The sequence below is a fragment of the Cajanus cajan genome, chromosome 4 (assembly GCF_000230855.2).
Source record: "Cajanus cajan strain Asha chromosome 4, NIPB_CcT2T_4, whole genome shotgun sequence".
NCBI lineage: Eukaryota > Viridiplantae > Streptophyta > Magnoliopsida > Fabales > Fabaceae > Cajanus > Cajanus cajan.
Genome location: NC_138520.1, coordinates 1,752,576 through 1,777,393, shown reverse-complemented (window position 1 = coordinate 1,777,393; position 24,818 = coordinate 1,752,576). Strand labels below are relative to the sequence as shown.

Genomic DNA, 24,818 nt, shown 5'->3' with positions numbered 1-24,818 from the left:
AAAATTCTATACAAGTATATAAATGTATACAATAATCTATGTACTAAATAATATCATGTTGGTCAACCCATTATATACAACTGGTCCAACTACACTGAGATAGCTCAAAAAAGATTAGCGCCACCATTATCAGCATGGCCTCAAAAGAACTTTGCCTATAACTTATTTCTGTTCTACTCTCATACCAAACATGATTATTGTTGTAGTGCTCTAATAGCTCAATTTATTGAAAACTCTTTTTGGAAAATTGACCCATGAAGATGACAATTGAGTCTCCTTTAGAACCTTACTTGGTATTGTGTGGGTAATTAAGGTCGAGACACACATATATAAACCAACCATAGTATAAAACTCTTACACAACAAAGTGAAATCTCTACATAATACAAAGAATCTTACATAACAAATCCTTAAATAAACTTCGTACTAAAGTGAAAATATAAAACTAAACATAAATAATATCATAAAAATTAAAAAAGAACATCCCTAATCTAAGTTTCGATGTCACATGTCCTATTAGAATACTCCCGAAGGATTAACATCATCATGGAAGAAGGGGAGTGAGAAAACTTTTTAGTCTAACTCATGGCATAAAATAAGAGATGAATAGTCAAATATAGTCAATACATTCTTTATAATAATAAGTTAATAACATCAATATTAAACATATATTTAACACTCATAAATAATAACTCATTCACAATACATCAGAGCATTAATCTTCATATATAATTCAATCACGTGTGAATATGAGGTGCAATGGACACAGACTCTTGATTTACATGCATATGATACCAATCACAAGGTATACATAGTACATATTTAATGATTTGTCAATTTGCGTGCAAATGATGCATTTCACATAGACTCTCTATCATATCATGAATCACTACACATACTCAACGATTTTTTATGCACATAATTTGTCATACATACAATTTTTCATGCTTACAATTGTTAATCACAACGATTTGTATTACATACTATTTACCATGCACAATTCAAATATCCCATTCAACTAGCGCATCAACATCATTCATGTTTATTTCACATTCATCAAGCATCAAAATCATTCAACCAATCCAATTTAATTTGAGTAAAGAATGCATTTTAAACATGGGTGGCGCTATGCAAAAGCCAATCTATGCCGGACGCAAGTTGTCCAAAGAGCACTCGTAGCTCTTAGGATGGTTAACCTCCAACGTGATTCATATCATTCTCAGGGAGATAACAACATGGAGTTCCCTAAAGTTCCCATGCCTTGTGAGCCTTATATCATATCATATTGCTCTATCGTATATTTTCATATTGAGAAAGAAGTTGGGCTAGGAAGCAACATGATATGTTTCCTCCCTTTTCTTTTATATACGTTATATCATATTTATTTTGTCTCATAATAAGTGTTATACTAGGTTATTTTATACAAATAAAAAAGAACTAATAAATAGATGAGAGAGAAAAGTGATTTTACAAAATTAACCTTATATTAATCGTTTTTACTAGAAAAAATACAATACAACAACCAATTTCTACATAATATTATTAGGAATGTAAATGAAAAAGAGATAATTAATAGTACATTAAAAAACTAAACTTATTTTGAAACTTATTTTTTCTTTTAATAAGACACTTATTATAAGATAAAAAAGTATATATCATTATTATTATTATTATTATTATTATTATTATACAAAATAGCTAAATATATATAAAAATTAACATATACAATATTATATATTAATTTATAAAATATATAGTAATATATATTATATAATATTGATTTATATCGTAAACATGCACACACATGGATACACGTATAATATTATACTATATATCACAATATTTATATTAATATATTATAAAATTTGTATTTAGTATTTTATTTTATATAACTATAATTTTAATAATTTTAGAATGTAAATTTTATTTTGATCAATCTACCTATAAGCTAGTCAATAAAGTTTATAAATTACTCAAATATCTCGTAAACTAGACTCATATTTTCTTTCGTATTATTTTAAAAGGAAAATCCGCATTTGCTCCGGTGGTTTTTTAAAATTAGAATAAAAATAAAAAAAATTAAATGTACAACTAATTTGACAAATTATATAAAATAAAAAATTATCTTTGAACAATTTCATTTTGATAAATTGAAAAATAAAGACTATTGCTTGATTTATAATATTTCTAAAAAGTGCATATCTATTTTTTTTATTCTCCGTCTTAATTTAAAAATCTAGAGTTCATATGTAAGATGAGTACATACATGAAGTGGTTAGAGGAGGACCGTGGACTTTCTTAGATTATTCCCTCTAAACATTTTCATGCTTTAGTTAAGAACTTGAAACTGTTTCTAAAATAGCATAGTTCATTAAAATGGTCTAAATTACAACGGTAACAAAAAGATCGAGGAAGATATACAGGTTCATAAAACACCACACACATATATGTGGTGTTCAGACAGGCATTGCTTCAAATCGTTCAAACTTTAGATACTTCAGCAGCCTGGGACAACCAAATAATCAAAAACAAAACAAAAATAAAAATCATGAGCATGTAATTATACATCAAAACTGAAACATGAACCAAAAATAGTGTTCGACATAGATCAATTTGGTGCCACAAAATAGAGACCATATGTTATATATATACACATAGTTGTGTAAATTATTAAAGTCAACCTAGTAATATTATGTTCGAACTAAGTTATCGATAATTTAATTTTAATAAATAAAAAAATTACGCATAACTTTTATACATTTGTAGATGTTATTAACTTGTTATGTAACATTTGAAGGGACAACAAAAAAGTGAGTTGATGTTAGTGCAATGGTAAGATAGAAAATGAAAAAAGTTGTAGTTAGGAAGCATATGCATATTAGTAATTTTACCTGTGTTGTTCAAAGAGGAAAGGAAGTTGATGGGGATCTGTAATTGGGAATGGGAACATGACCGGACTCTATGTGCCTGAGATCCTCCAAGAGTATCTCATAGTGTCTCTTAACTTCCTCTGCTGATTTACCACCAACTGCTTTGGCTATATTGTGCCACCGATCAGGGGTATCCTTGTCATGCATTGCAAGTGCCTTTTCAAACACCTTGTTCTGTTTTGGGGTCCAAGAAGAATCAAAAACCTTTTGTTTGCCCAAAGTGCTTGAGGCCATAAGGGAAGGGATAGCTATTAGCTTGAGCATCCAATTGCTGTGGTCCTCTCTACTTATAAGGATTAGTGTGTGGTAGTTGTAGCTCACTCATAGCCGAATCTCAGTAGCCAAAAGTTTCTTCTTTAGAACCACAAAATGAAGAAGGACAAGCCACTGCTACAAGCCAAAGAGGGGAATCAAATCAGTTTCAAATGAATCTGGTTCCGGATTTCATATCTTTTTCCCGTGTTCACCTTTCTTTTCTTATTATATATAAATCAATTTGTTCCCCTTGGCTGGCGTGATCTTGATAGCTATGTTCTATATATGGATAAAAGTTGTTTTTGCTTAGGAATTTTGCAACTGCATTTCAGCTAGACCAAATATTCTAAAATCAACTTGACCAGGTGATGAGTCTTGAGTTGGTTAGGTACTAATTATCGTGTTAGCATCGCAACATTATTCTTCATACTACACAGCAATGACTCAAGTACAAGCAGGGATGGAGGACCATCATTTGCTCCCAAGTTGAAAAAGAAATCAAAAGAACCATAAAATAGAGCATGTAGAACAAATTAAAGAGCTGATTAGAATTATATTCATATGGATCAATTCACTTGCTAGGATTTTATGCTATATTTACTATTCATTTACTATAAAAGGCTGCAGACGCAGAATAGTTCTCTAAATTTACAAAATTTCTAACTCCTCTAGTGAGGTTTGCTAAAAGGGATTTTTTTTCCTGAGTGTAAAAGGGAATAATTATTATTGCCAAGTAATTAAGGCAAACTTTATTTATTTTTATCTGTAAAAGAATTATAATGACAATAATAAAGTTTAAAGTTAAGATAGCAACTATTTTTGGTAGATTTGTACACATTGACAATAGAACAAAGAATATGGACAGATTGGATGTTGCTTGGATGTTAATTCACACTACTTCAGTGGAGGTGATTAATAGGTGGATGAAAATCAAGATTAATGACTACTTTTTTTCAATCAACATTATAGAGGATCCCTTCGTTAATCCTTGGAATGTGTTATCAAGTAGCTCAGTTAGTAATTTTTTGAGTTCTAGTCATTGTTCTTCATCTCAATCTTCACTTGGGGATAGTAGCTGGGATACTTTTTGTCATAATGTGCAGGAAAGGAATGGTATTTTTGAATTTCAAATGGAAGAGGGGAAGTGCAACCAATGGATTCAAGTTGGTAAGTATGCAGAAAATCAGGTAATCGGATTACGTGGGTGTAATTTTGAGAATCTTGATGACATGTTAGTAATGGAGAATAAGGATTTGAATTCTGGTGATATGGTAACTGATATGCTGGATGCAAATTCTGACCACATGTTGCGGGATAATAATAAGCAGGGGTGCAACCTTTTTTATGTTGAACTTGGGCCTAATAAGGACTATGTCAATACGGTTCATCATGATGGTGACCCATACTTTAGGCCTTGCATTGTGCCTAGCCCAAATAATTTAGTTGGAGGGAGGCGTGCTGATATTGGGCCTGATGGAGTAATCCGATCTCACTTATTGGAGGATGAAGGATTAATTGACCCATCTTATGTGGTGAATGAAATTCGGCGTAAGGATTTGCTGCATGCATTGCCAGAAACGGATGAAATTGGTTTAGGCAATGACCATGTTCAGCTTTCATGTGGGGATAATTTGGTGGAGGGTGTTGTTGGGTTAGGCCAAGCTACAGAAACTGCACCTCTGCGGCACAATGTGGTGGAGTGTGTTACCGAGCTGGGTTCCGCATATAATTGCGAGGCAGCGGCCCACTTTGATGAAGATGTTCTAAAGGTAGATTTTGCTGAAGGATCCAACCCCAGGTTGTGCAGTAGCGTTGAGGGTGTGGTGCCAAGTAGAGTAGTTTGCAAGATGGATAAACAAGTTGGAAATCAAGCAATAATTGCCACAGATGTGCCTGAAGAAAATGGTTCTCGTGAGGTGTTTTGCGATGATCAGTTGCGGGAGGTGCCAATCTCCCTAGCTGATGCGGCAACGGAGATATTGTTTGTAGGCTCGCAAGGAGTATCCAATGATGCTGGGAACCGTAGGAAGAGAGGAAGACCACAGAAAAAATAGAATTAGGTGAGTCACACTGACTTGCATCTAGCTGATAGCATACGGGAATTGAATGTTGCCTCTGTGGCTGCTCATGTGTGGGAGATTGGGCAAAAACTGGGTGTAAAGGGACTAGTTCCTGATGAAGTCATTGTTAAAGATCTACAAGATTTGGAAAAGCGTGATCGGGTGACAGCTGGTAGGGATATTCAGTAGTTTTATTCGGTGAATATGGGTGTGTGGTTGGGTGTTTTGTTGAGTAAATGATTCTGGTGTCGTTAAACATAAGGGGTTTGGGGGGGGGAGATTGAAAAAATTAGAGGAGAGAAATATGTTATGCAAGGATAGGGCTGATGTTTTTTTACTTCAAGAAACTAAAAGGGACGTGATTGATGATAGGTTTTGTAATTCTTTAGCTGGTGGTGGAGACTTTGGGTGGGCTTTCAAACCATCTAATGGTATGTCAGGAGGTTTACTTTCAATTTGGAGGAGAGACAAATTTACTGTGCATGATATCTTTTTAGGTGAAAATTTCATTGGTGTGGCTGGAACGTGGAAAGAAAATAATATTCTTTGCTCTATTGTTAATCTTTATGCTCCGTGTGATTTGAATAGAAAAAAGGAATTATGGAGTAGCTTAATTTAGCTCAGGGTAAATCGTGAGGGTGATGTTTGGTGTCTTAGTGGCGATTTCAATGCAGTGAGGTCAGGCAGGGAAAGAAAGGGTGTATCTACTCATTGGAGAGATGATGATATGCAAGCTTTTGATGGTTTTATTCAAGAGGCATTCTTGGTTGATTTACCTCTTCATGGGAGGAAATATACCTAGTATAAATATAACGGGTCTTGTATGAGCAGATTAGACAGATTCTTGGTGTCAGATGGCTGGCTAGCTACCTGGTCTAATACTGTTCAGTGGGGGCTGGAGAGAGGTGTCTCTGATCATTGTGCTGTTTTATTGAAAAATGAGGAGGTGAACTGGGGCCCTAAGCCTTTTAGGGTGTTTGACTGTTGGCAGAATGATGTCAGATACGAGGCTTTTGTCAAAAGCAAGTGGCGGGAGATAGTTGTGTCTGGAAGGGCTGCTTTTGTATTAAAAGAAAAACTCAAAAACCTGAAAATCAAGTTAAGGATGTGGAATAAGGATACTTTTGGAGATCTAGATCGCAAAATTAGTGAAGCCAGAGATAACTTTAACAAACTGGATCTTAAAAGTGAAGTTTCTAATCTTTAAGAGGAGGATGTTCTTCAGTGGAAGTAGTGGAGGGCACAAATGGTAGCTTATATGTCTTTGAAGGATAATCTCTTGTTACAGAAGTCGCGATTAACATGGTTGCGAGAATGGGATGGAAATACAAAATTCTTTCATTCTTGTATAAATCGACGGAGGTTTAGGAATGAAATTCGATCGTTAGAGGTGGCTAATGAGAGGTATTATGAGCCTTCTGCTATTAAAGAGGCGGTCATAGGTTTTTATGAGAAACATTTTGAGGAGAGGTCTAGTAATAAACTTTTTCTTAACGATCCAGCTTTTAAAATTTTGCAGGAGGATGAAGCTGCATCTCTAATTTTGCCTTTTACCGAGGAAGAGGTGAAAAATGCAGTGTGGGATTGTGACGGATCATAAAGCCCTGGCCCTGATGGTTTCAATTTCAATTTCATTAAGGATTTTTGGGAGACAATCAAATACGATTTCATGGCTTTCATTCATGAATTTCATGCATATGGGAAGCTAGTTAAGGGTTCTAACAGTTCCTTTGTGGTCCTTGTGCCTAAAATAGATAACCCCCAAAAAGTGGAAGAATATCGACCTATCTCTCTTATTAGGTTCATGTATAAGGTGTTGGCAAAGTTATTAGCAAATAGATTGAGGACAATTATTGGATCAGTAATATCTGAGTGTCAATATGCTTTTGTGGAGGGAAGATTAATTTTTGATGGTGTTGTGGTGGCAAATGAAATTTTAGAGGAAACAAAGAGGAAAAAACAAGCATGTTTATTTTTCAAGGTTGACTTTGAGAAGGCGTATGATTCTGTTAGCCGGGATTTTCTTCTGTTTGTGATGGAGCGAATGAGATTCCCTTGTAAATGGAGGAGGTGGATAGCAGAATGTTTTTCTACTGCTCGGGTTTCAGTTCCTTTTAATGGTAGTCCCTCTAGTGAATTTGGGGTTGGCAGAGGACTACGACAGGGAAATCCTTTAGCACCTTTATTATTTTTACTTGTTGCAGAGGGTTTGAATTCTTTGATGACTAAAGCAATTCAGATGCAAGTTTTTAAAGGCTATTCTGCTGGTCGAGATGGTATTCCGATTTCTCTCTTACAATATGCGGATGATACTATTTTTGTGGGAGAGGCCTCTTGGAAAAATGTTTGGGCCATCAAATCTGTTTTACAACTGTTTGAGTTAGTAGTTGGGTTGAAAGTAAATTTTCACAAAAGTAAGCTTTTGGGAGCTAACATTGATTCAGAGATACTGGGTCGAATGGCTTCTTTTTTGAATTGCAAAGTTGGTCATTTTCCGTGTTCTTATTTGGGTTTGTTTATTGGGGCCAAACCCAATTGGTTGTCAACTTGGCAAACTGTTATTTCTAAGGTGGAAAAAAAGTTGACTAAGTGGAAAGGCAAACTCTTGTCTTTTGGCGGAAGACTTGTCCTGTTGAAATCTGTTTTAAATTCAATCTCAATCTACTTCCTTTCTTTTTTCAAGGCCCCCACAGGTGTGATCTCTCAGCTTGAATCTTTACTTAAAAATTTCCTTTGGGGTGGGGATGATGGGCATAGGAAAATAGCTTGGGTGTCTTGGGATGATGTGTGTAAAGAAAAACATTATGGGTGTTTGGGTGTGAGAGATTTGAGATCTTTTAATTTAGCTTTATTAGGGAAGTGGAGGTGGCATTTGTTAATGGAGAGAGATTGTTTGTGGGTTAAAGTGATCACTTCTATTTATGGGGCAGTGGCTTCTTTGAATAGGAGAGTTGGCCGTAAAGGGGTATCTAGATGGTGGTATGACCTGTGGAATATTGAAGAGGGTGCAACAATTACATGTAATTGGTTTTCTAAGGAGTGTGTGAGAGTAGTGGGGAATGGTAGGAACACTTCCTTTTGGAGGGATCCTTGGTGCACTACAAAACCTTTTTGTGAGAGGTATAGTAGGTTGTTTTCTATCTCTAACAATAAAGACATGTCTGTGGCGGATATGAAATTATGTAGGGAGGCAGAGAGTGGGTGGAATTGGTGTTGGAGGAGGCAATTATTTCAGTGGGAGCAATCTTAGTTATCACTTTTGATGATGGACCTAACTTGTGTTCAAATGGATGATACAAATGATGATTCTTGGAAGTGGTCAGCTGATCCAAGCGGACTGTATTCATCAAGTCAGGCTACTATATAATTGTTAATGCCTCAATTTTTGTTGTAATCCCTCTTCATAAGTTCATATGGTGTAGGCTTGTCCGTTTCAAGGTTTCTTGCTTTGCTTGGAGGGTGATGCTTGACAGAATCCCAACCAAAGTTAATCTTGCAAAGAGGAATTTGTTACTGTCTTCTAATTCTGGATGTGTGTGGTGTAATCAAGGTCTTGATACCTCCTACCATATATTTTTTGAGTGTTCCTTTGCATACCAGGTTTGGATGTTGTGTTTGGAATGGTGTGGCCTCTTTGCTGCTCATCAAAATAATTTCATATCTCATTTTGAGCAGTTCCTAGGTCTTCCGAGTTGTGGTGCTAAAAACCAGTACAAATGGGCGGTGATCTGGTTGGCTTTAATTTAGAGTATTTGGTTGGCGAGAAATGAAGCTGTATTTACTAATAAATTCACATCTCCAAATGATCTGGTCAAATTGATAAAACTACACTCTTGGAAGTGTCTGAAAGCTAAAGATCTTGATTTTTACTATCCGTTCTCTTGTTGGTCAAAGGAACCTGCTGCATGTCTTAATCTTTATTAAGTTAACTGTATATGGGTTGGAGTACCCCTTGTACTCGCTTTTAATATATTTCATTTTGCCTAACAAAAAAAAAAGTTAAGACTTCATTCACCATACAATATGTATGTAATATTGTTAGATATTCAAAATTCACACACACGTTTCATATAATATTATCCACTTTACACTTAAATTATGATGGTTTTATTTTTTTGTCATCTATCAAAAGACTTTATATTAATGGTGACTATGTATATTTTATAAACTTTTATTTTTTTCTTGTGATTTAATGTTGCGAAACTTTATTTTACTTCAACCTTATCAAACTATTTCTTTAAGGATAGATAAAACAATGACCTAATTTTAAAAGGCAATTTATTTGTGAAAAATTGTTAAGTTTTATAGTTTTTAGATAACTAAATTTGTTGCTCGTGTGATACTCGATTATTTTGGTTACCTGTATGATATATCTAAACTTTTTCATCATGATAGTTATTATATAAACTGTATTAATTTTTATATTATATAAGTTAAAAAGATTATACTTAATTAAATAAAAAATAATTTTTTTCTTCTTTACAAAAACCTCAAATAAATTTTCTTAAGGATCTTCAAGTTTTACTTTTTTCTCAATTTCATGGAAGAAGTCATTAAAAAAAAAAAAGGAGACTTGATTTTCTATGTATACAAAGGCAATTAAGATAAGGGAACTACTACGGTACCCATGATAATTGAAGGGTTTTGATATCTTAATTTATGTGAACAAATAAATTTAAAAGAAATAAATTTAAAATAACATAAATTTTAGATTAAAAATTTGTAGAAGATAAATCTATTAAAAAGACTAATTAAAAAAAATAATTAAAAAGTTAATTTTTATAATAAATTTTATTTATATGTAATATAATTAAAAAAATTAAAAACAAAAAGTATAATAAAATTATAAAAATATTAAAATAAGAAAGAAAAATAATAAATAATACAACTGAAAAACTAATTTATACTATAAATTCAAAAAATTAACAAAAAAAACTAAAACATTTTAACAAAATATTAATATTAAACTATTTAATTATAATAAATGCTATATTAAGATAAAATTTAAAAATATAAAAATATAAAAAAAATTATAAAGATAAATTATTAAAAATATTAAATTAAAAATAAAATAAAATAAATAATTACAATAAAAAAAAAAAATTAAACGGCTGTACCCAGTGGGTACCGTAGAATCTTCCTTAAGATAAAGTCATAAAACATATAATAATGAGCACACGGAATTAAAAAGTACAAATTTAAATTTTAACTCCCCCGATATTTCAGGTGAATTTTTAATAAATAATGAATAATTTTATAATTATTCATTATAAATTTTTTATATGTAATTTTATGTAATTTTTTTATTTATATATTTACTTTATAATATAAAATTATTGTAATTATTGATCTATAATATCGTTTCATTTTTCTATATTAATGTGTTATTATATAATTAATAAAATTTAAATTTATAAAAATAATATCTCGGATGCAAAATATGTTAATATTAATATTTTTACACTTAATATTGATATAATTTTACGTTAAATAGTTTATGTTGAATATATATATATATATATATATTCAATTTTCTACGTTAATTTTTGAGAAACTTATTGTCATGCTAACATTTTTATATGATTATAAATATTAATATTATTTAAATTTTATGTAAAATATTAAGAAGAAAATTTACGTGTATTTTTAATGTAATAATAAATAATTTTTATAATTAATATGTTTACGTGTTTTTTATTTACACCCAAATTTATATTTAGGAAGTGTATTAGATTAGAATTTTAATAGATTTAAAAAAAATTATTATAAAAAATTCTTCTTATATTCCATCAATACTTATTTTAATATATAAAAGTTATATGATATTTAATCAAAACAATTAGATTTTTTTTAAGAAACTATCAAAATTTAGTAGTATTCAATTAAGATAGTTCAGATTTTTTTAGAATTCCATCAAAATTTAGTGACATTCAGTTAATACTTTTTTTACTTAAAAAAATATGTTGCTATTATAAAATATAGAGATTTCAATAAATTATTTTAAATATTAAATTTTATGAGTTTTTTTTAGTATAATTTACATGTAATTTACTATTCAAATATTTTTCTCAAAATTTTTAAGATTTTACATGATTTTTTTTTTATTTCTACTGTTTTTAATCTCTTAAATATTTTCTCTCACCTTTGTTACTTCTTTCTTTCATATATTTTTTTCTCCTTCTTTCTCATCATTCTTGGTTCTCTCTTTTCTTTTCTTCTCTATCTCATTTTTTCTTTTCTTTTTACTCATGTGTTTCATTTATCTCTTCTTCTTCTTCTCATGTTCTCTTTTTTTCGTGTTTCTTTCTCTTTCTCTTTCATTCTTCTTTATCTCTTTTCTCTTTCTCGTCTTATTCATTTCTCTCATTTATCTCTTATTCTTCTCTTATCTTTTATATATATATATATATATATATATATATTATTTACTGTTAAATTATTAAAATTTAACTATTTATTTTTAATAAAGTTCAATATTAAAATATAAAATTTTGGAACATATATTAAAAAAACTTTGCATGATAAATGATCCTTAAAATGAAAATGAAAAAAAAGTTTTCCTTAAATGAGAATAAGATTACTCTCTGCTCCTGTTAAAAGGGGATTGGAGTTGGAGAATGATTTAAGTATAGTGCTTTTAAACGGGGTGTGTGTGGGAAAAGAGAGTGGAATATGTCAAAATAAAAAGCAATGTAATGTAAAGCTATGAAAAGGTGTTTTGGTTCTGATAATGTATTTGTGGTATAAAATTGTTTCTAAGGATTGGGTGCTTTTCCACGAGATGCTTAGAGTGACGCATCAAAGTTTAGTACCATGTTGGAAACTTGGAAATTATTGAATTAATTTTTCTGCACAATTTCCTATAAAAGATTATGCTTAAGATTAATTTTATTAAAATAATTCTATTAATTTAAATAAATTAATAAATAATTCCTGAATCATTTTACTTGGTTAGAGTATGACTGTTCACCAAAGATTTTGAAGTCACTTCACCAAAGACTATGAGGAAAGACATCAATACATGATAGCAAAATAGTGGTACGAGTTTCTCTGTTTCTGTTCCAAGAGAAAATTTTGATTTTAGTTTTTCTAAAAAAATATTTATTTTTATTTTTAAAATTTTAAAACCATTAACTTTGGTCTAAAATATATAAATTTTGATTTTAATTTTTATAAAATATTTTTCACCCTTTAATTTGAAGTCGCTATTTTTTTATTCTTAATAATTATTTTAAGATAAGTAAATAATAAAAGTATCACATATTAACATAATAACATAATATTTTTTTATGATATAAAGGGGTAAAAAGCTCGACAAAAAATGATTACACATGAATATCATCCCAAGGGAGAGTTTAGAAACTTAGTCACAAAGAGCAAGAAGACTTGAAAATACAAATATCATCCTCAAGAGAGAGATTGTATATTGCAAAAGAGTCAACAATCATGATTTTGATTCTACTTATATGGTTCTACTTTACTACGTGAACCATTCCAATGTGAGAGATAATGGATTCTAACAAAGGATTAGATTCTTTGAGTTAAGTCACTTTATCAATCAAATGAGGATTAGATTCTCTGAGTTGAGTCACTTGATCAATTAAATTAAGAACTTGAACAGAGTTTGAGAAAATAGTTATGTGAGTAAATCTTTTAGCTAGAGCCAACCTAAGGCCCTATAAAATCGTCCATAATTTTGCTTGTATAACAGAAGTTAATTCCAGAGGACGAGAGAAACCTCCCGTAAAGAGACTTGATCCATGTAAGAGTAAATCACTACAAGCCGCTTTGTGAGTCAGGTTAGAGATCGCACCACCATAATAAACGTTAACCCAAGGATGACAAAGGGGAGGTTTCGTAGAGTTATCCATTGCTACCTTGTGTTGTATTAGAAAGACTAATCCTTGTTCCAACTTTGCATGTTCAATCTGATCAACAACTATATTCTTCTTGGCAAGTAAGGAAGAGTTAAATTCTCTTGAGAAGATAAATTTGTTTCTCCTAAACATAATAACATGATATTACATCTAGTAGATACCACTTGAAATAGTTGCATAAATTCTAGCTAAAGTCAATTAATTAATGAGTTTCATACATAAGTAAGACTAAAAAATAATGATTTTATATTTTGAGGAATGAAAATAAAAAGTAATTATAAAAAGTAAAAAACTTTCTAATTTATATACACTAAAATATATTTAAGTATTTAATCTAATAAATCGTTAATCTTTAATTTTTTTTCAAACTTTTTAAGTTATAAAATTATTGTTAAATTTTTGTTATCTAATAATTTTATATTTTACTTTTAATGAATGATATGATTAATTTGTATTTTAATAGTTTATCCATACATATTTTAAAGAGTTTTTATCTAATCATAAACCTATATTATATATATATATATATATATATATTAGTAAGTTTATTTATTTTTATAATAATTATCTTAAAAATTATATCAGCTATAATTTTGATTAAATAACTACATAAAATCTCCTTACATTATCCATGTATAAAAATTAAACTCCATATTTACTTACTTTAACTTTTAAGTAATTAATTTTAATTTTTAAAACAAATCTTACAGTGATAATAACAAGTGCATATATTATTAATAATATTCTATTTCAATAACACATGTATTGAAGAAGAAATTAATCTTTTAATATGATATAATAATTGTTATTATGATAAAACTTTTTTTAATTATGTAAATTAATTATATTTTTTTAATTATTATAATTTTAATGACGAAGAGATTGAGGCAGGTACATGAGAACTTATATATGAATTCAATATTCTTCTTGTTATAATCTTTTCTTTAATAAAAAAATATATTTTTTTTCAAACATTCTTTAATAATTTCTTTTGGGTCCTCCCAAAATGTGGGATCTTAGTCAAGTGTCCTAACGGCATGAACCTAACAGGGCCTGGGCTGAAGTTTCATCTACACTTCATTTACGGGCCTTTTTGTTACATCTATTGTTTCTAGCACCAACCGTCTTTTGTTTTATTTTTTTTTTATCAAATTTTTATTCGAACAATATATTTTATATACATGTTGGATTTTGTAACAATCCGTCATAGTCTCTGTACTAGATGATATAATTACTAGTAACGAAATAACTACTAACTTAAAATTATATACTTACAAATATAAGAATATGTACTATATATCTTGCAAATAAAAAATGAAGCAATTATACAATATACTAAATATAAGTATAATATTCTAATAAAAGTAAACTATACAATCTAAGTTGTCAGTCAAGTAACTTCTATATATAATACTACACAGTAGTAGCACTAAAAAAAACTTCCCCCACCATCCACTAAATGGTCTCTACTACACAATACATCAATCTAGTATGTTCATCACAATCCAATCACATGAAAATATACAAGGGTAAACTAAAGTTCAAAGCAACAACATATACAACTAGAAATACGAGCAATGAGGTTTTACAACACATTTCACATTTTTCAGCATCAACATTTCAACACAATTAGCCCTACCAACTTTACAACTACATCAAATACAACACAAGGTCAACTTAAAAAACACAACAGTAACAACTCATTTTTCAACACATCAACATACTTCATCACAGATCAACATTGCATATGAACAACATAATTAAATGATCATATCATATGCACAACACAACAACTATATGCGTCATCATACATTTCAACTAGGAGATTTCCTATAATATAGGGTGAGCAGTTTAAGTGACTTAACCATACCGAACAAACAACACAAGATATTTTTTTGGCTTACTAGATCAATAGCAAATTAGATACCTATCCACAACACTGCAACTTGGTTTCTCAAATGTCTTTACTTAAATAAAGAAGTCTAGTACCATTGTCAAGGTAGAACAACTAGGTATAGGTTTACCATGGAATTAGTAGCTTAACTAAGTCTCCTATGAGATTAGTTCACTATCAACCCTCCAAATACTATGTCCTTCCAATACTCGGTTAGGAACTAAGTTTTCAACTTCATACTTTACTTTGTTGGTCATTTGTAATCAGTATAGTTCGACTTGACCCCTAAATTGTGGTCACTTTATATATGTGTATCTCATCCTTACCCACAAAGAGTACCAACAAAGGTACTAAAAGAGACTTAACTATCCTCTTCAAGGGTTTTGAGAAGGAATTTTAACAAAGTTGGGCTCTCAGAGCACCATAACACAATATTCACATAATGAAATATGCAACTTTAAAATAATTTCTTTTCTAGTCCTAGGTTGATCAACTCATCTTAGCAACACAACAACTTCTTTCATATAATACATCCAACACACAACATATAACTTAATTTACTTTCAACTCTCAATCATTCATCATCATTAATTACCATTATATATCAACATTAAGCAACTTGATACATATTATAAGGTAATCTACATTACTCATAAGCAATTCATCAATCAAATAGCATATTTTCATTTAGTAGTTAGTGTTCAACACCACACACCTAGCGTCTAGTGCCATCTAGGCAGGGAAATCTCTGCTACGTTCATGTTCAGTGCTACACAACCTAAGCCCGACGCATGGATAAGGCAGAGGCCCTTGAGACCTCACACCTAGTGCGAAAAAGTCCCACTCCTAGTCTCATTTTAGGTAGCGAGTATTTGCTTGATTCACACCCAGTGTCACAATATCAACGCCTGATGTCATCTAGAGAGAGAGTTCTGGTTTGGCCACGATGGACACCACTTAATCTTAGGTCTGACGTCACCAAGATAAAGAACTCTTATTGTCCTCACGCCGACGCCATTCAAATAATGCTCGTTATCATTCCAACTCGAGACAAATCTCTCTTCTCACATCTGACACCACCGATCTTGCGTCTAGTGTGACAAAAACAGAGAGCCTCTTGTTGGAATGACGCTTAGTACCTCAAAAGTGAGCTTGACGTAACGAACAATATGCACTTATGTAGATCATGATTTATGTTAAATCCACTTGAAATTCAACCCACACCACACATGCAACACAAGAATATATGCATATATGCTATATACAACTCATATACAACACCATTTTCAACATGCAACACATAATTCACTACAAATCATCAATTTCCTCTTCTTGAACCCAAATCCCAACTCTCATTTGCAACCAACTCCGATTTGATCATCTTATCCATGAATCTCAATGGAATAACAACTTAGCTACTCAATCAAAATCAATAAATCTCTAGCTTCCCTTACCTTAAGATCAATCTAGAAAAGGAGGAATAAGAGAACCCTGAAACTCCATACTACCACACCCAAACAGGTTGAGTAGCTAGATTCAAGTTTTTAAGCACTTAAATTCATCAATAAGACAACACAGTAAGATTAAGGAAAGATTGGGAGAAGATTCAGAGAAAAGAAAAGAAAAACTCACATACCAGAGTCTTTCAATCTAAAATCCTATCTAAACTTCTGATGAATGAAGTTTATAAGACTCTATTCAAAATAAAAACCTTATATGCTCTTCTCATCGGAGTCAAACTGAATTTACCTTAAGAAATCTCCAACACTATTGAAACTCATAAAAAATATTTAGATTCTAGAATTCTTCAATATAGAACAACAACTTAACTTAACAATACGAAATAACTTAAAATAATTATATCACTTTACAACTAACATGTTACAAGTTTCATTTTTTAAAAATTAAAATAACATTTTAACCAATTTTTTTTAAATGTGTAATAAAACTACACAATGCCAAATTAAGGTTTATGTCAATTTTATATACATGTTTAGCTGACTTCAGGGAGATTGTGTCAATTTTCAGCATATATAGTTGTTAAAATAAAGGTTTAATTGCACTTTTTATTTCTAAATTTATATATCATCGCAAATCATTTTTTTATACAAATTTTGCACACTAATTTAAGTTGTTAGAATAAAAATAATTGTGATAGTTATTTCTTTAAACTACTACAATTAAGACAATGTTGTAATAGTTAATTTTTAAAATAAATTGTTTTAAACTTTTGATTGTGGCTATTTAAGTATGTGAAAACAAAATTTACGATATTTTATAAATCAAAGGGAAATTGAAAAAAATAAAGAACAAAATTTGCACATTTATATAATTTGAAATTAAACAGCCACAACACCATCGTTGGACTCGTAAAGCAATCATGCAAATGAAGCAAACAATAACATTTGTTTGGTTTTAATTTATTCTTATTCACCCTATTAATTTCGATTAATTATTTTATTTATTATAGCTATTTTCAAATGATTTTAAATTTACGAAAAACTTAATTTTAACTGATGAATTTTATTTATTTATTTAATAGTTTTATGAAAAAGTTTGTTAATTAGGCCATGCTTCTCTAACGTAAAATGAGTTATGTTATAGTTTACGGCAGTTGGATCTTACAGAACTAGTGTGTGATTATCAAAATGTCAAAGTAGAAATATACTTAGTTTTCCATGACTTGATTATCATTCCGCACACAGATTACATTTCTACTTTGTTTTTCAAGATCACTACAGAGAGTGAACATATAATACTGAGAATATCTGAGTATTTCCAGCGATGGGAGTGGCATACAGATGTATTATTTTATAGAATAAATATCACCCGTTACAACTGGCCCTCCAAAAATAATATTGACTTTGCTTATAAGAATTAGGGGTGGGCAAAACGAACTGAACTGAACTGAACTTATAAAAACTATACTGAACTTAAAAGTAGTTCATATGAAGTGAACTAAACTAAATATTAGTTCAAACGAACTGAACTGAACTATTCTTTTGTGTCATTGAACTGAACTGAACTATACTATAAAAACTTGAACTGAACTGAACTGCAATTTAAACTGCACTAAACTGTTATGATATTTTGAATTGAACAATTTTGACTCATTTATCTATCAAAATAGGACACATTTGTCAACTTTACTTTATTTTCCATTTTATTTAAATTTTTCAAAGGAAAAAAATATAAAATTAAGTCAAACAAACTCAGTGAATTTTAAGCTTAAAAATAAGTAGTTCAACATAGCTCAATTGATCTGTTAAGTTCAACAAAATTGATACAATTTTTTTTCAAATCACTTTTTTTCTAAAATTTTGGTTATTAAACTATCGAGTTAATCTATTAAGACATAACATGTTAAACACATTTAATTTTTATTTTTTTATAAAAATAGTTCAATTTTTATAATTCAGTTCAATTTTTATAGTTCAGTACAGTTCAACTTTACAACAGTTCAGTTCAGTTTTTTTTACAAACAGTTCAATTTTTTATAGTACAGTTCACCACCAGTTCAGTTCAATTCAGTGCAGTTTAGTTTTTTTTTCCCACCCCCAGTAAGAATCGAGCATAACCATACAAATGAAGCACTGTTCATTCTCCTCCTTCCCTCACCACACCCTTTATTCTCAAGTCAAAAGTGCACATATTTTCAAATTCCACATATAGCTTTTATACAACTCCTCAACAGTTACCCCCCACGCTCAAAATAAAATCTTCCTCAATAGAATTCTATACCTTACCAAACAAATAATGGGCTACTGTTTATGAGGATGAAAATTGTATGTGATACGAATGACATGCGATCACATGTCCTCATATTAAATGACGACAAAGGTTATTTTTCTGAGGATGGAAACCAACAATAAAAAATAAAAGATTAAAAATAAATTTACTCATATACATGATAGAAACAATCATATTTGAATCAAATAAAATTATATTAACCAAAAAAATTTCTTTCAAGCATTTAACACAGATGTATCTCTAAAATTCAAACTTGATATCATTAATTAAATCAGAATAACTCAATATGATTGGATCCACGTTCTCCTAAGTAATAAAGTTATATTCAAGTCCAAGGTATACCGTGTCCAGAAAATGGTATTGTATGGCAAATGAAACGTTAAATGAGGGAGATGTCATGGGGAAATTAATTAAATAATAGAGAAATATGTTTAAGAAACATTTGCATTTTATTACGATAGTTGGCCAGTATATATGATTCTCGATGGCGCGTTGCATGTTTGACCTTAAAATGGTTTTATTTTAAATTTTTTTATGGGTGATGCCTGGTCTCTAGGTGATTGTTTTTGCCGATTTTGCTACTTACCTATTTATTTAATCCATAGAGGACATTTTGTATTGCCACTTGCTAAAAATAATAATATAGTGATGAAAAAAGAGTCACGTATATAGGCAACAATTATCTTTAGTAGGTACACATACATATATACTAATTGTTGAACACAAAGCAACTTGGGAATACAATGACATGAGGTAGTTTAGTGCTACTGCCTGCAATAAACAGGAACAAACCCATATGCTTTGTGAATTAAATGCATCATATATACAATGCTTCAGATGTCACGGTCTCTCTCTTCCCAGTCACATTTGTCTGTAGTCCATAATCTTCTCATTAGTTCCTGACTTGAAAATTCTATCTTTTTGAAAGCAAATCAAATGGTATTGTCTAAGGCTTTTGTGTCTTTGTTCTTAGCGATTGTTCCAAAACCTTCATGTGATGTTGCCTCTCTTTTTCCATTCACATCTCTTTGTTTTTTCTCTAGTTACGATTTCAAGCTTTATGGGCTTCCTTCTTCCATGTATATAATTTTTGAAGCATCATTAAAGTCGTATAGGGTCACTCTAAAATTAAATATCAGAGTTGTTGGTAAACAAGTGTATCTCATCCCTATATAAAAGTGTGATATATATATATATATATATATATATATATATATATATATATATATCAGTAAGAAGGATTGAAAAAAATTGCTTTTGTATGTGCCTATCAAAAACACTCGATAGTTCCATTGAGAAATTTATTACATGAGCACTGAACTTGGGTCAAATGAGAAAATGCTCTAAAAAGTAAAAAACATGTGAGACTCGTTGCATCTTGTCAATGTCATGTCATTAACTGTCAGTATCTTCTCATACATGCATTTGTACACAGCATTTTTTATGAACAAAACAAAAGTGGTGATGCTTTACTTTTGTTCAGCTTCACCTTCTAGCAGATAGCTGACAAGGGACCAGATAAATCACGTTGCAGCAGTGGTGAATTGTTTTCAATTTTCATCATTGATCAGTTATGCATATTTTTCATTAGGGTCAAAAAGCTACAATAAACTGCATCTATTGAGGCTGCAATATTAGACAAAAAGAGAAATATGTTGTCAGAATAGTAGCTAGCTACAGGATCGGCATATTCAGCAAAGTATAGTTTGATTGTAGTCCAGAGACTCTGTCTGACATGCACCTTTGAATTGAGGGTCTATGCCTTTCCTTCTATTATGTTAAGCATCAATTAAAAGCAGCGGTCAAAGTGGTCAAACCTTTAATAATAATAAAGTTCAAAGGTGCATGAATATTGTAATTGTATCAATCATATCTAGCTAGCTAGGTGCATGGTAGTATCAACATGTGGTCCAATATAGAGCATACTATATATTAGCAGAAACTTGCACAGTGGTGAAATCAGTAAAAGACAGCGGACGTGAAGATGTGAAATCAGTAAGAAAGCCATGTGGTTATGTTCTTCTAGGATTTGGCCACAATTTAACAGTATAACAGAGTAGCATGTATATTTAATTGATTTTTCTTCTTTTTTTTTCCCTGAGCAAAAATCTCTTTTAAAATACTAAATTATAACTATAAATTATTTTAAATATAAAATAAGTTAAATATATATCACAGACAGGAACAGATTCAACAAAATATGTTTGAAGGAGGTAAAAGGAATATAATTTGAAATGGAATATAGTGAGATGACATGCTAGCAGCTAAATTGTTGGTTGGCTTAAGTTTAGAGGAGCTAGCAAGCAGAGACACGACGAATGTTACCTCTGTGGGAGATTTTTGTTGGTTTTGGATGATGTTTATTTAGTCTTTACTAGTATTGTTTTCAATGGTGGGAGATCTATGAAGTTTGACCCTCTTCTATTGATCATGACGCATCCTCTTAATACTTGTACCTACATACCTTAACTCCTTAAGCTTCAATTATTATCGTTTTCTTTCTTTTCATTTCACTGTTTTTTCCTTTATTTTCCCTTCTTTTAACATTAATTATTGTATAATCTTGGTTGTCACAGGCCTCAGGAGCATCCTTCACGATATCTTTCAAGCGATGGAAATGTTAAGAGGAGAATACTGTGTGTCTGTGTGTTCCAAAATTAAAAACTACAAGGTAGCAAAATTTATAAAAACACGTTACAATCTGATTAGCAGCTAAAGCTACAGCTTGTTTTTGATAAAATTAACTAACGTAATCAAACTCTAGCTAGTTTTCTTCCCTTATATAATATGAAATAAGAGTTATATTAATTTTACTCGTTATATCAGACTAAGTTAACATTTTTTTAAGGTAAGTTAATATCAGACTGTATTTTTTTTATTAAGAATTTTCGTACATATTCAATCTTTTACGGTGTGTTTGATATATATATATATATATATATATATATATATATATATATATATATATATATATATATATATATATATATATATATATATATATGAGGAGGGTTATAATAAAAGCGATGTAATTTTTACTATGTATTATACCGCTCAATAATTTTATATTAAATGTGAATTTTGTAAATTTAATCGTTAGATTTAAAGTTTATATTACTTTATGTGTATATCAAATTTTGTTAAAATTGAACAAGAACTTGAGGGTAATCAAAATGTTTATATTTTAATATATTTTAAAATGTATATATTATGTTAATTTTGTTTTATAAGAATGAAGTATCAAATCATCTTGGATTAATATAAAATTATATATATATGATCTAAGAGTAAAGAACTTTTAATTTAACGATTGGATTTATAAAATTCACATTTAATATAAGATTATTAAGCGATGTAAAAGTTACACCGGTATTATTATAATCCTTCTCTGATCTCTCTCTATATATAAAACAATATATTTTTGAAGATTAAAAACCTCCACAAATAATTATTTCACAAAGTGTAAATTAATATCGATTGGACAAAAATGTAATCAATTAAAAACTGCCGTAACGTAAAGAAATCACTTTTAAAAGAGCATAATCGATTTTGAAAGTTGATAATAGATAGTTATCATTAAAAAAATTGATTAAAAATTAGTTTTTTTTTAATCTTTTTTATTTCTCTCTTATATATTTTTCCTTATTTTTCTCTTAATCAACTAAATACAACTAATTTTTTTTTTTTGGTTCGCTCCTGGAGTATCCAGGGCCGACACCTCAAAGGGTGGGATAGCTGGTCCAAGATTTAACGCGGCTGCATACACAAGACAGGATTTGAATCTCTGACCTTGCTTAAACGAAAATCAACCCCTACCGCTGAACCACACGTTTGGGATTAAATACAACTAAATTATTAACGATATGTTAATCCAAATGATATATTGAACTGGTTGTCCCATTAAGGAAGGTATTGAATTTGGATATTATATATAATGTGGTTAAAAGAAGAGATTTTAAATTGTTGAAATTTTTCATCAAAAATCAATCATTAATAAAATTAGTAAATACTATATACTAAAATTTTTTAAATTCATTCAACATCTCACCTATTTTTATTTACTTTATTTTTTTTTCTTTTATTTTAATTCCCTCTATTACTCACATATTTTATTGCTTACGATGATAGACAAGCCCTTAATGCATAATCTCAAAGAATAATGCATGCTGTTCTTAACTTTTTTAGAATTAATTGTCCATAATATTAAGTTTTTTCAGTTTGACATACATATTTTATATTTTTAAATGTTTACTTAAACTTAATAATATCAGTGCAAACAAATACTTACTAGTTTAATGGAATTTTAAAATAAAATAGGATTAGATGTTGATATAGAAGTTTCACATCGATAATTCTGGAAACTTATTTTTATAAATGTGGCCAAAATAAAAGAGGCAGGGTTGGTTGGACAAATCATATATATAATTGTTTTTTCTTATATATATTGTGACACGCGTTTCTTAAATACCAAAGACTTACCGATATGATTAATCTATGAAGGAAAATCAGGTTGATCAGTTTTAGTTTTAGTAGAGAATCATCTTTTAACTACTCTTTTCGATATATAATTTTTTTTTTTTGACTTTCACTTTTATTACAAATTTTTTGATGTTTTATGTATTTTAAATAATATTAATTATTATTTTTTACATATATTTCTGTTTAATAATTATTCTCATTAATTTCTGCTTTATAATTGTTTTGGTTAACAATATCAAATGACGATGTTTTAGGTTTGATATATTAATATTAAATATTTTTAAAGAGTGTTAAAAAATTTTAAATTTAAAAAATTATAACCTAAAAGGAGTACATTTTCTTCATTCCCAATTATTTGACTTAAGAGGAGTACATTTACTTACATATTGAAATCAATCATATTTTTTTTTATACATAAGTCTCAAACTTGAAATCTTAGTTAATGAGATCTAGTATCACTCAGATTAACGAATTGTTGATACATTTAAATATATTTGACAATAAATTAATTTTATCCAATTTTAAAAGAGTTGAGTGAAGTTTCATTTTAAAATCTGGTCAGATACATTGTATTGTTTGACAAAACATTGTTTTCACTTTCAATTTTCTAATGCTTTGATACTCTCCCGAGTCGTGTCACAGTAAAGATACCCTACAAGTTGGGGACACTGCTGGTGCCTTCTTCGTCTTCACGCGTCATAAATGAATCAATACATTGAGACTCCCTTTACCATGACCATGACACAACACGTCTTTCATTCACTGAATTGTTTTCTTCACCAGCAATTGTAAGAGTCACCAAAGTTAACAACCAAGTTTCCTTTTCGTTTATAAATTCCTACCCTATATATAATATTACACTTTTTTCTTTTCAATGTAGCAAATGTATTATATTATTTTTAGTTAAAAGTGTTCAGCAGTCTTCTCAAGTTTTAGCCCAAACTATTAAACTAAACCATTTATACTGGGGTGCGAGATTGGCCAATAATCAACCATTTCATGCAATAACTTCTACCTTCTTCTACGTTCACATGCAAATAATTAAGTGTTTTTTTTGAACTGGGTAATTAAGAAACTCATTGGCTAAGAAGCAGGTTTTCCTTCTCAGGATAAATTAAAATTGTGCATCTGATCGTTTATTTTTAAATCCTGTTGAAGTAAGTTAGGTAAATCGTTTGGTTAAATTAATTATTTGCCTTAACCAACAAGTACAATTTTAAAGAGATAAGTTTATACAATAGTGTTAAAAAAAAAAAGTGTTATAAAAAATCAATAATCTTATCAAACGACATAATCTACAATGAAATGATAGCTTAAAAATATTTTCATTAAAATTTTAGTATTTATTTTCCTTAACAATTCTTTATAGAGTTCTACTTATTATTCTTGTTTATTAAAAATGAGATACATGCAGAATTGTTACATCGCAAAATTTATTGCCCAACTTCTTCCTTTATCTGACTACTAATTATTTATATTTGTTAATTGGGTATTCTAAATTTTCTTACAAACATTCTCTTTTTATTTATAATAATATTATTGATATGAAATATTCATCATTTTTATTAATAAAT

The 24,818-nt window shown here is 29.7% G+C and overlaps 1 protein-coding gene across 1 annotated transcript; it reads right to left on the bottom strand.

Moving 5' to 3' along the window:
- Positions 1–2,347: 2,347 nt before the first annotated feature.
- LOC109795323 (protein RADIALIS-like 3) lies at positions 2,348–3,295 on the bottom strand. Its single transcript, XM_020354780.3, has 2 exons — positions 2,891–3,295; positions 2,348–2,504 (listed from the first exon to the last, which is right to left on the bottom strand). The coding sequence occupies exon 1, from the start codon at positions 3,191–3,193 to the stop codon at positions 2,900–2,902; it is 294 nt and encodes a 97-aa protein (XP_020210369.1). The 5' UTR covers positions 3,194–3,295; the 3' UTR covers positions 2,348–2,504; positions 2,891–2,899.
- Between the last annotated feature and the right edge of the window lie 21,523 nt (positions 3,296–24,818).

Excerpts from the sequence above, each read along its gene's own strand:
- LOC109795323 (XM_020354780.3), bottom strand. The coding sequence starts at position 3,193 with ATGCTCAAGCTAATAGCTATCCCTTCCCTTATGGCCTCAAGCACTTTG.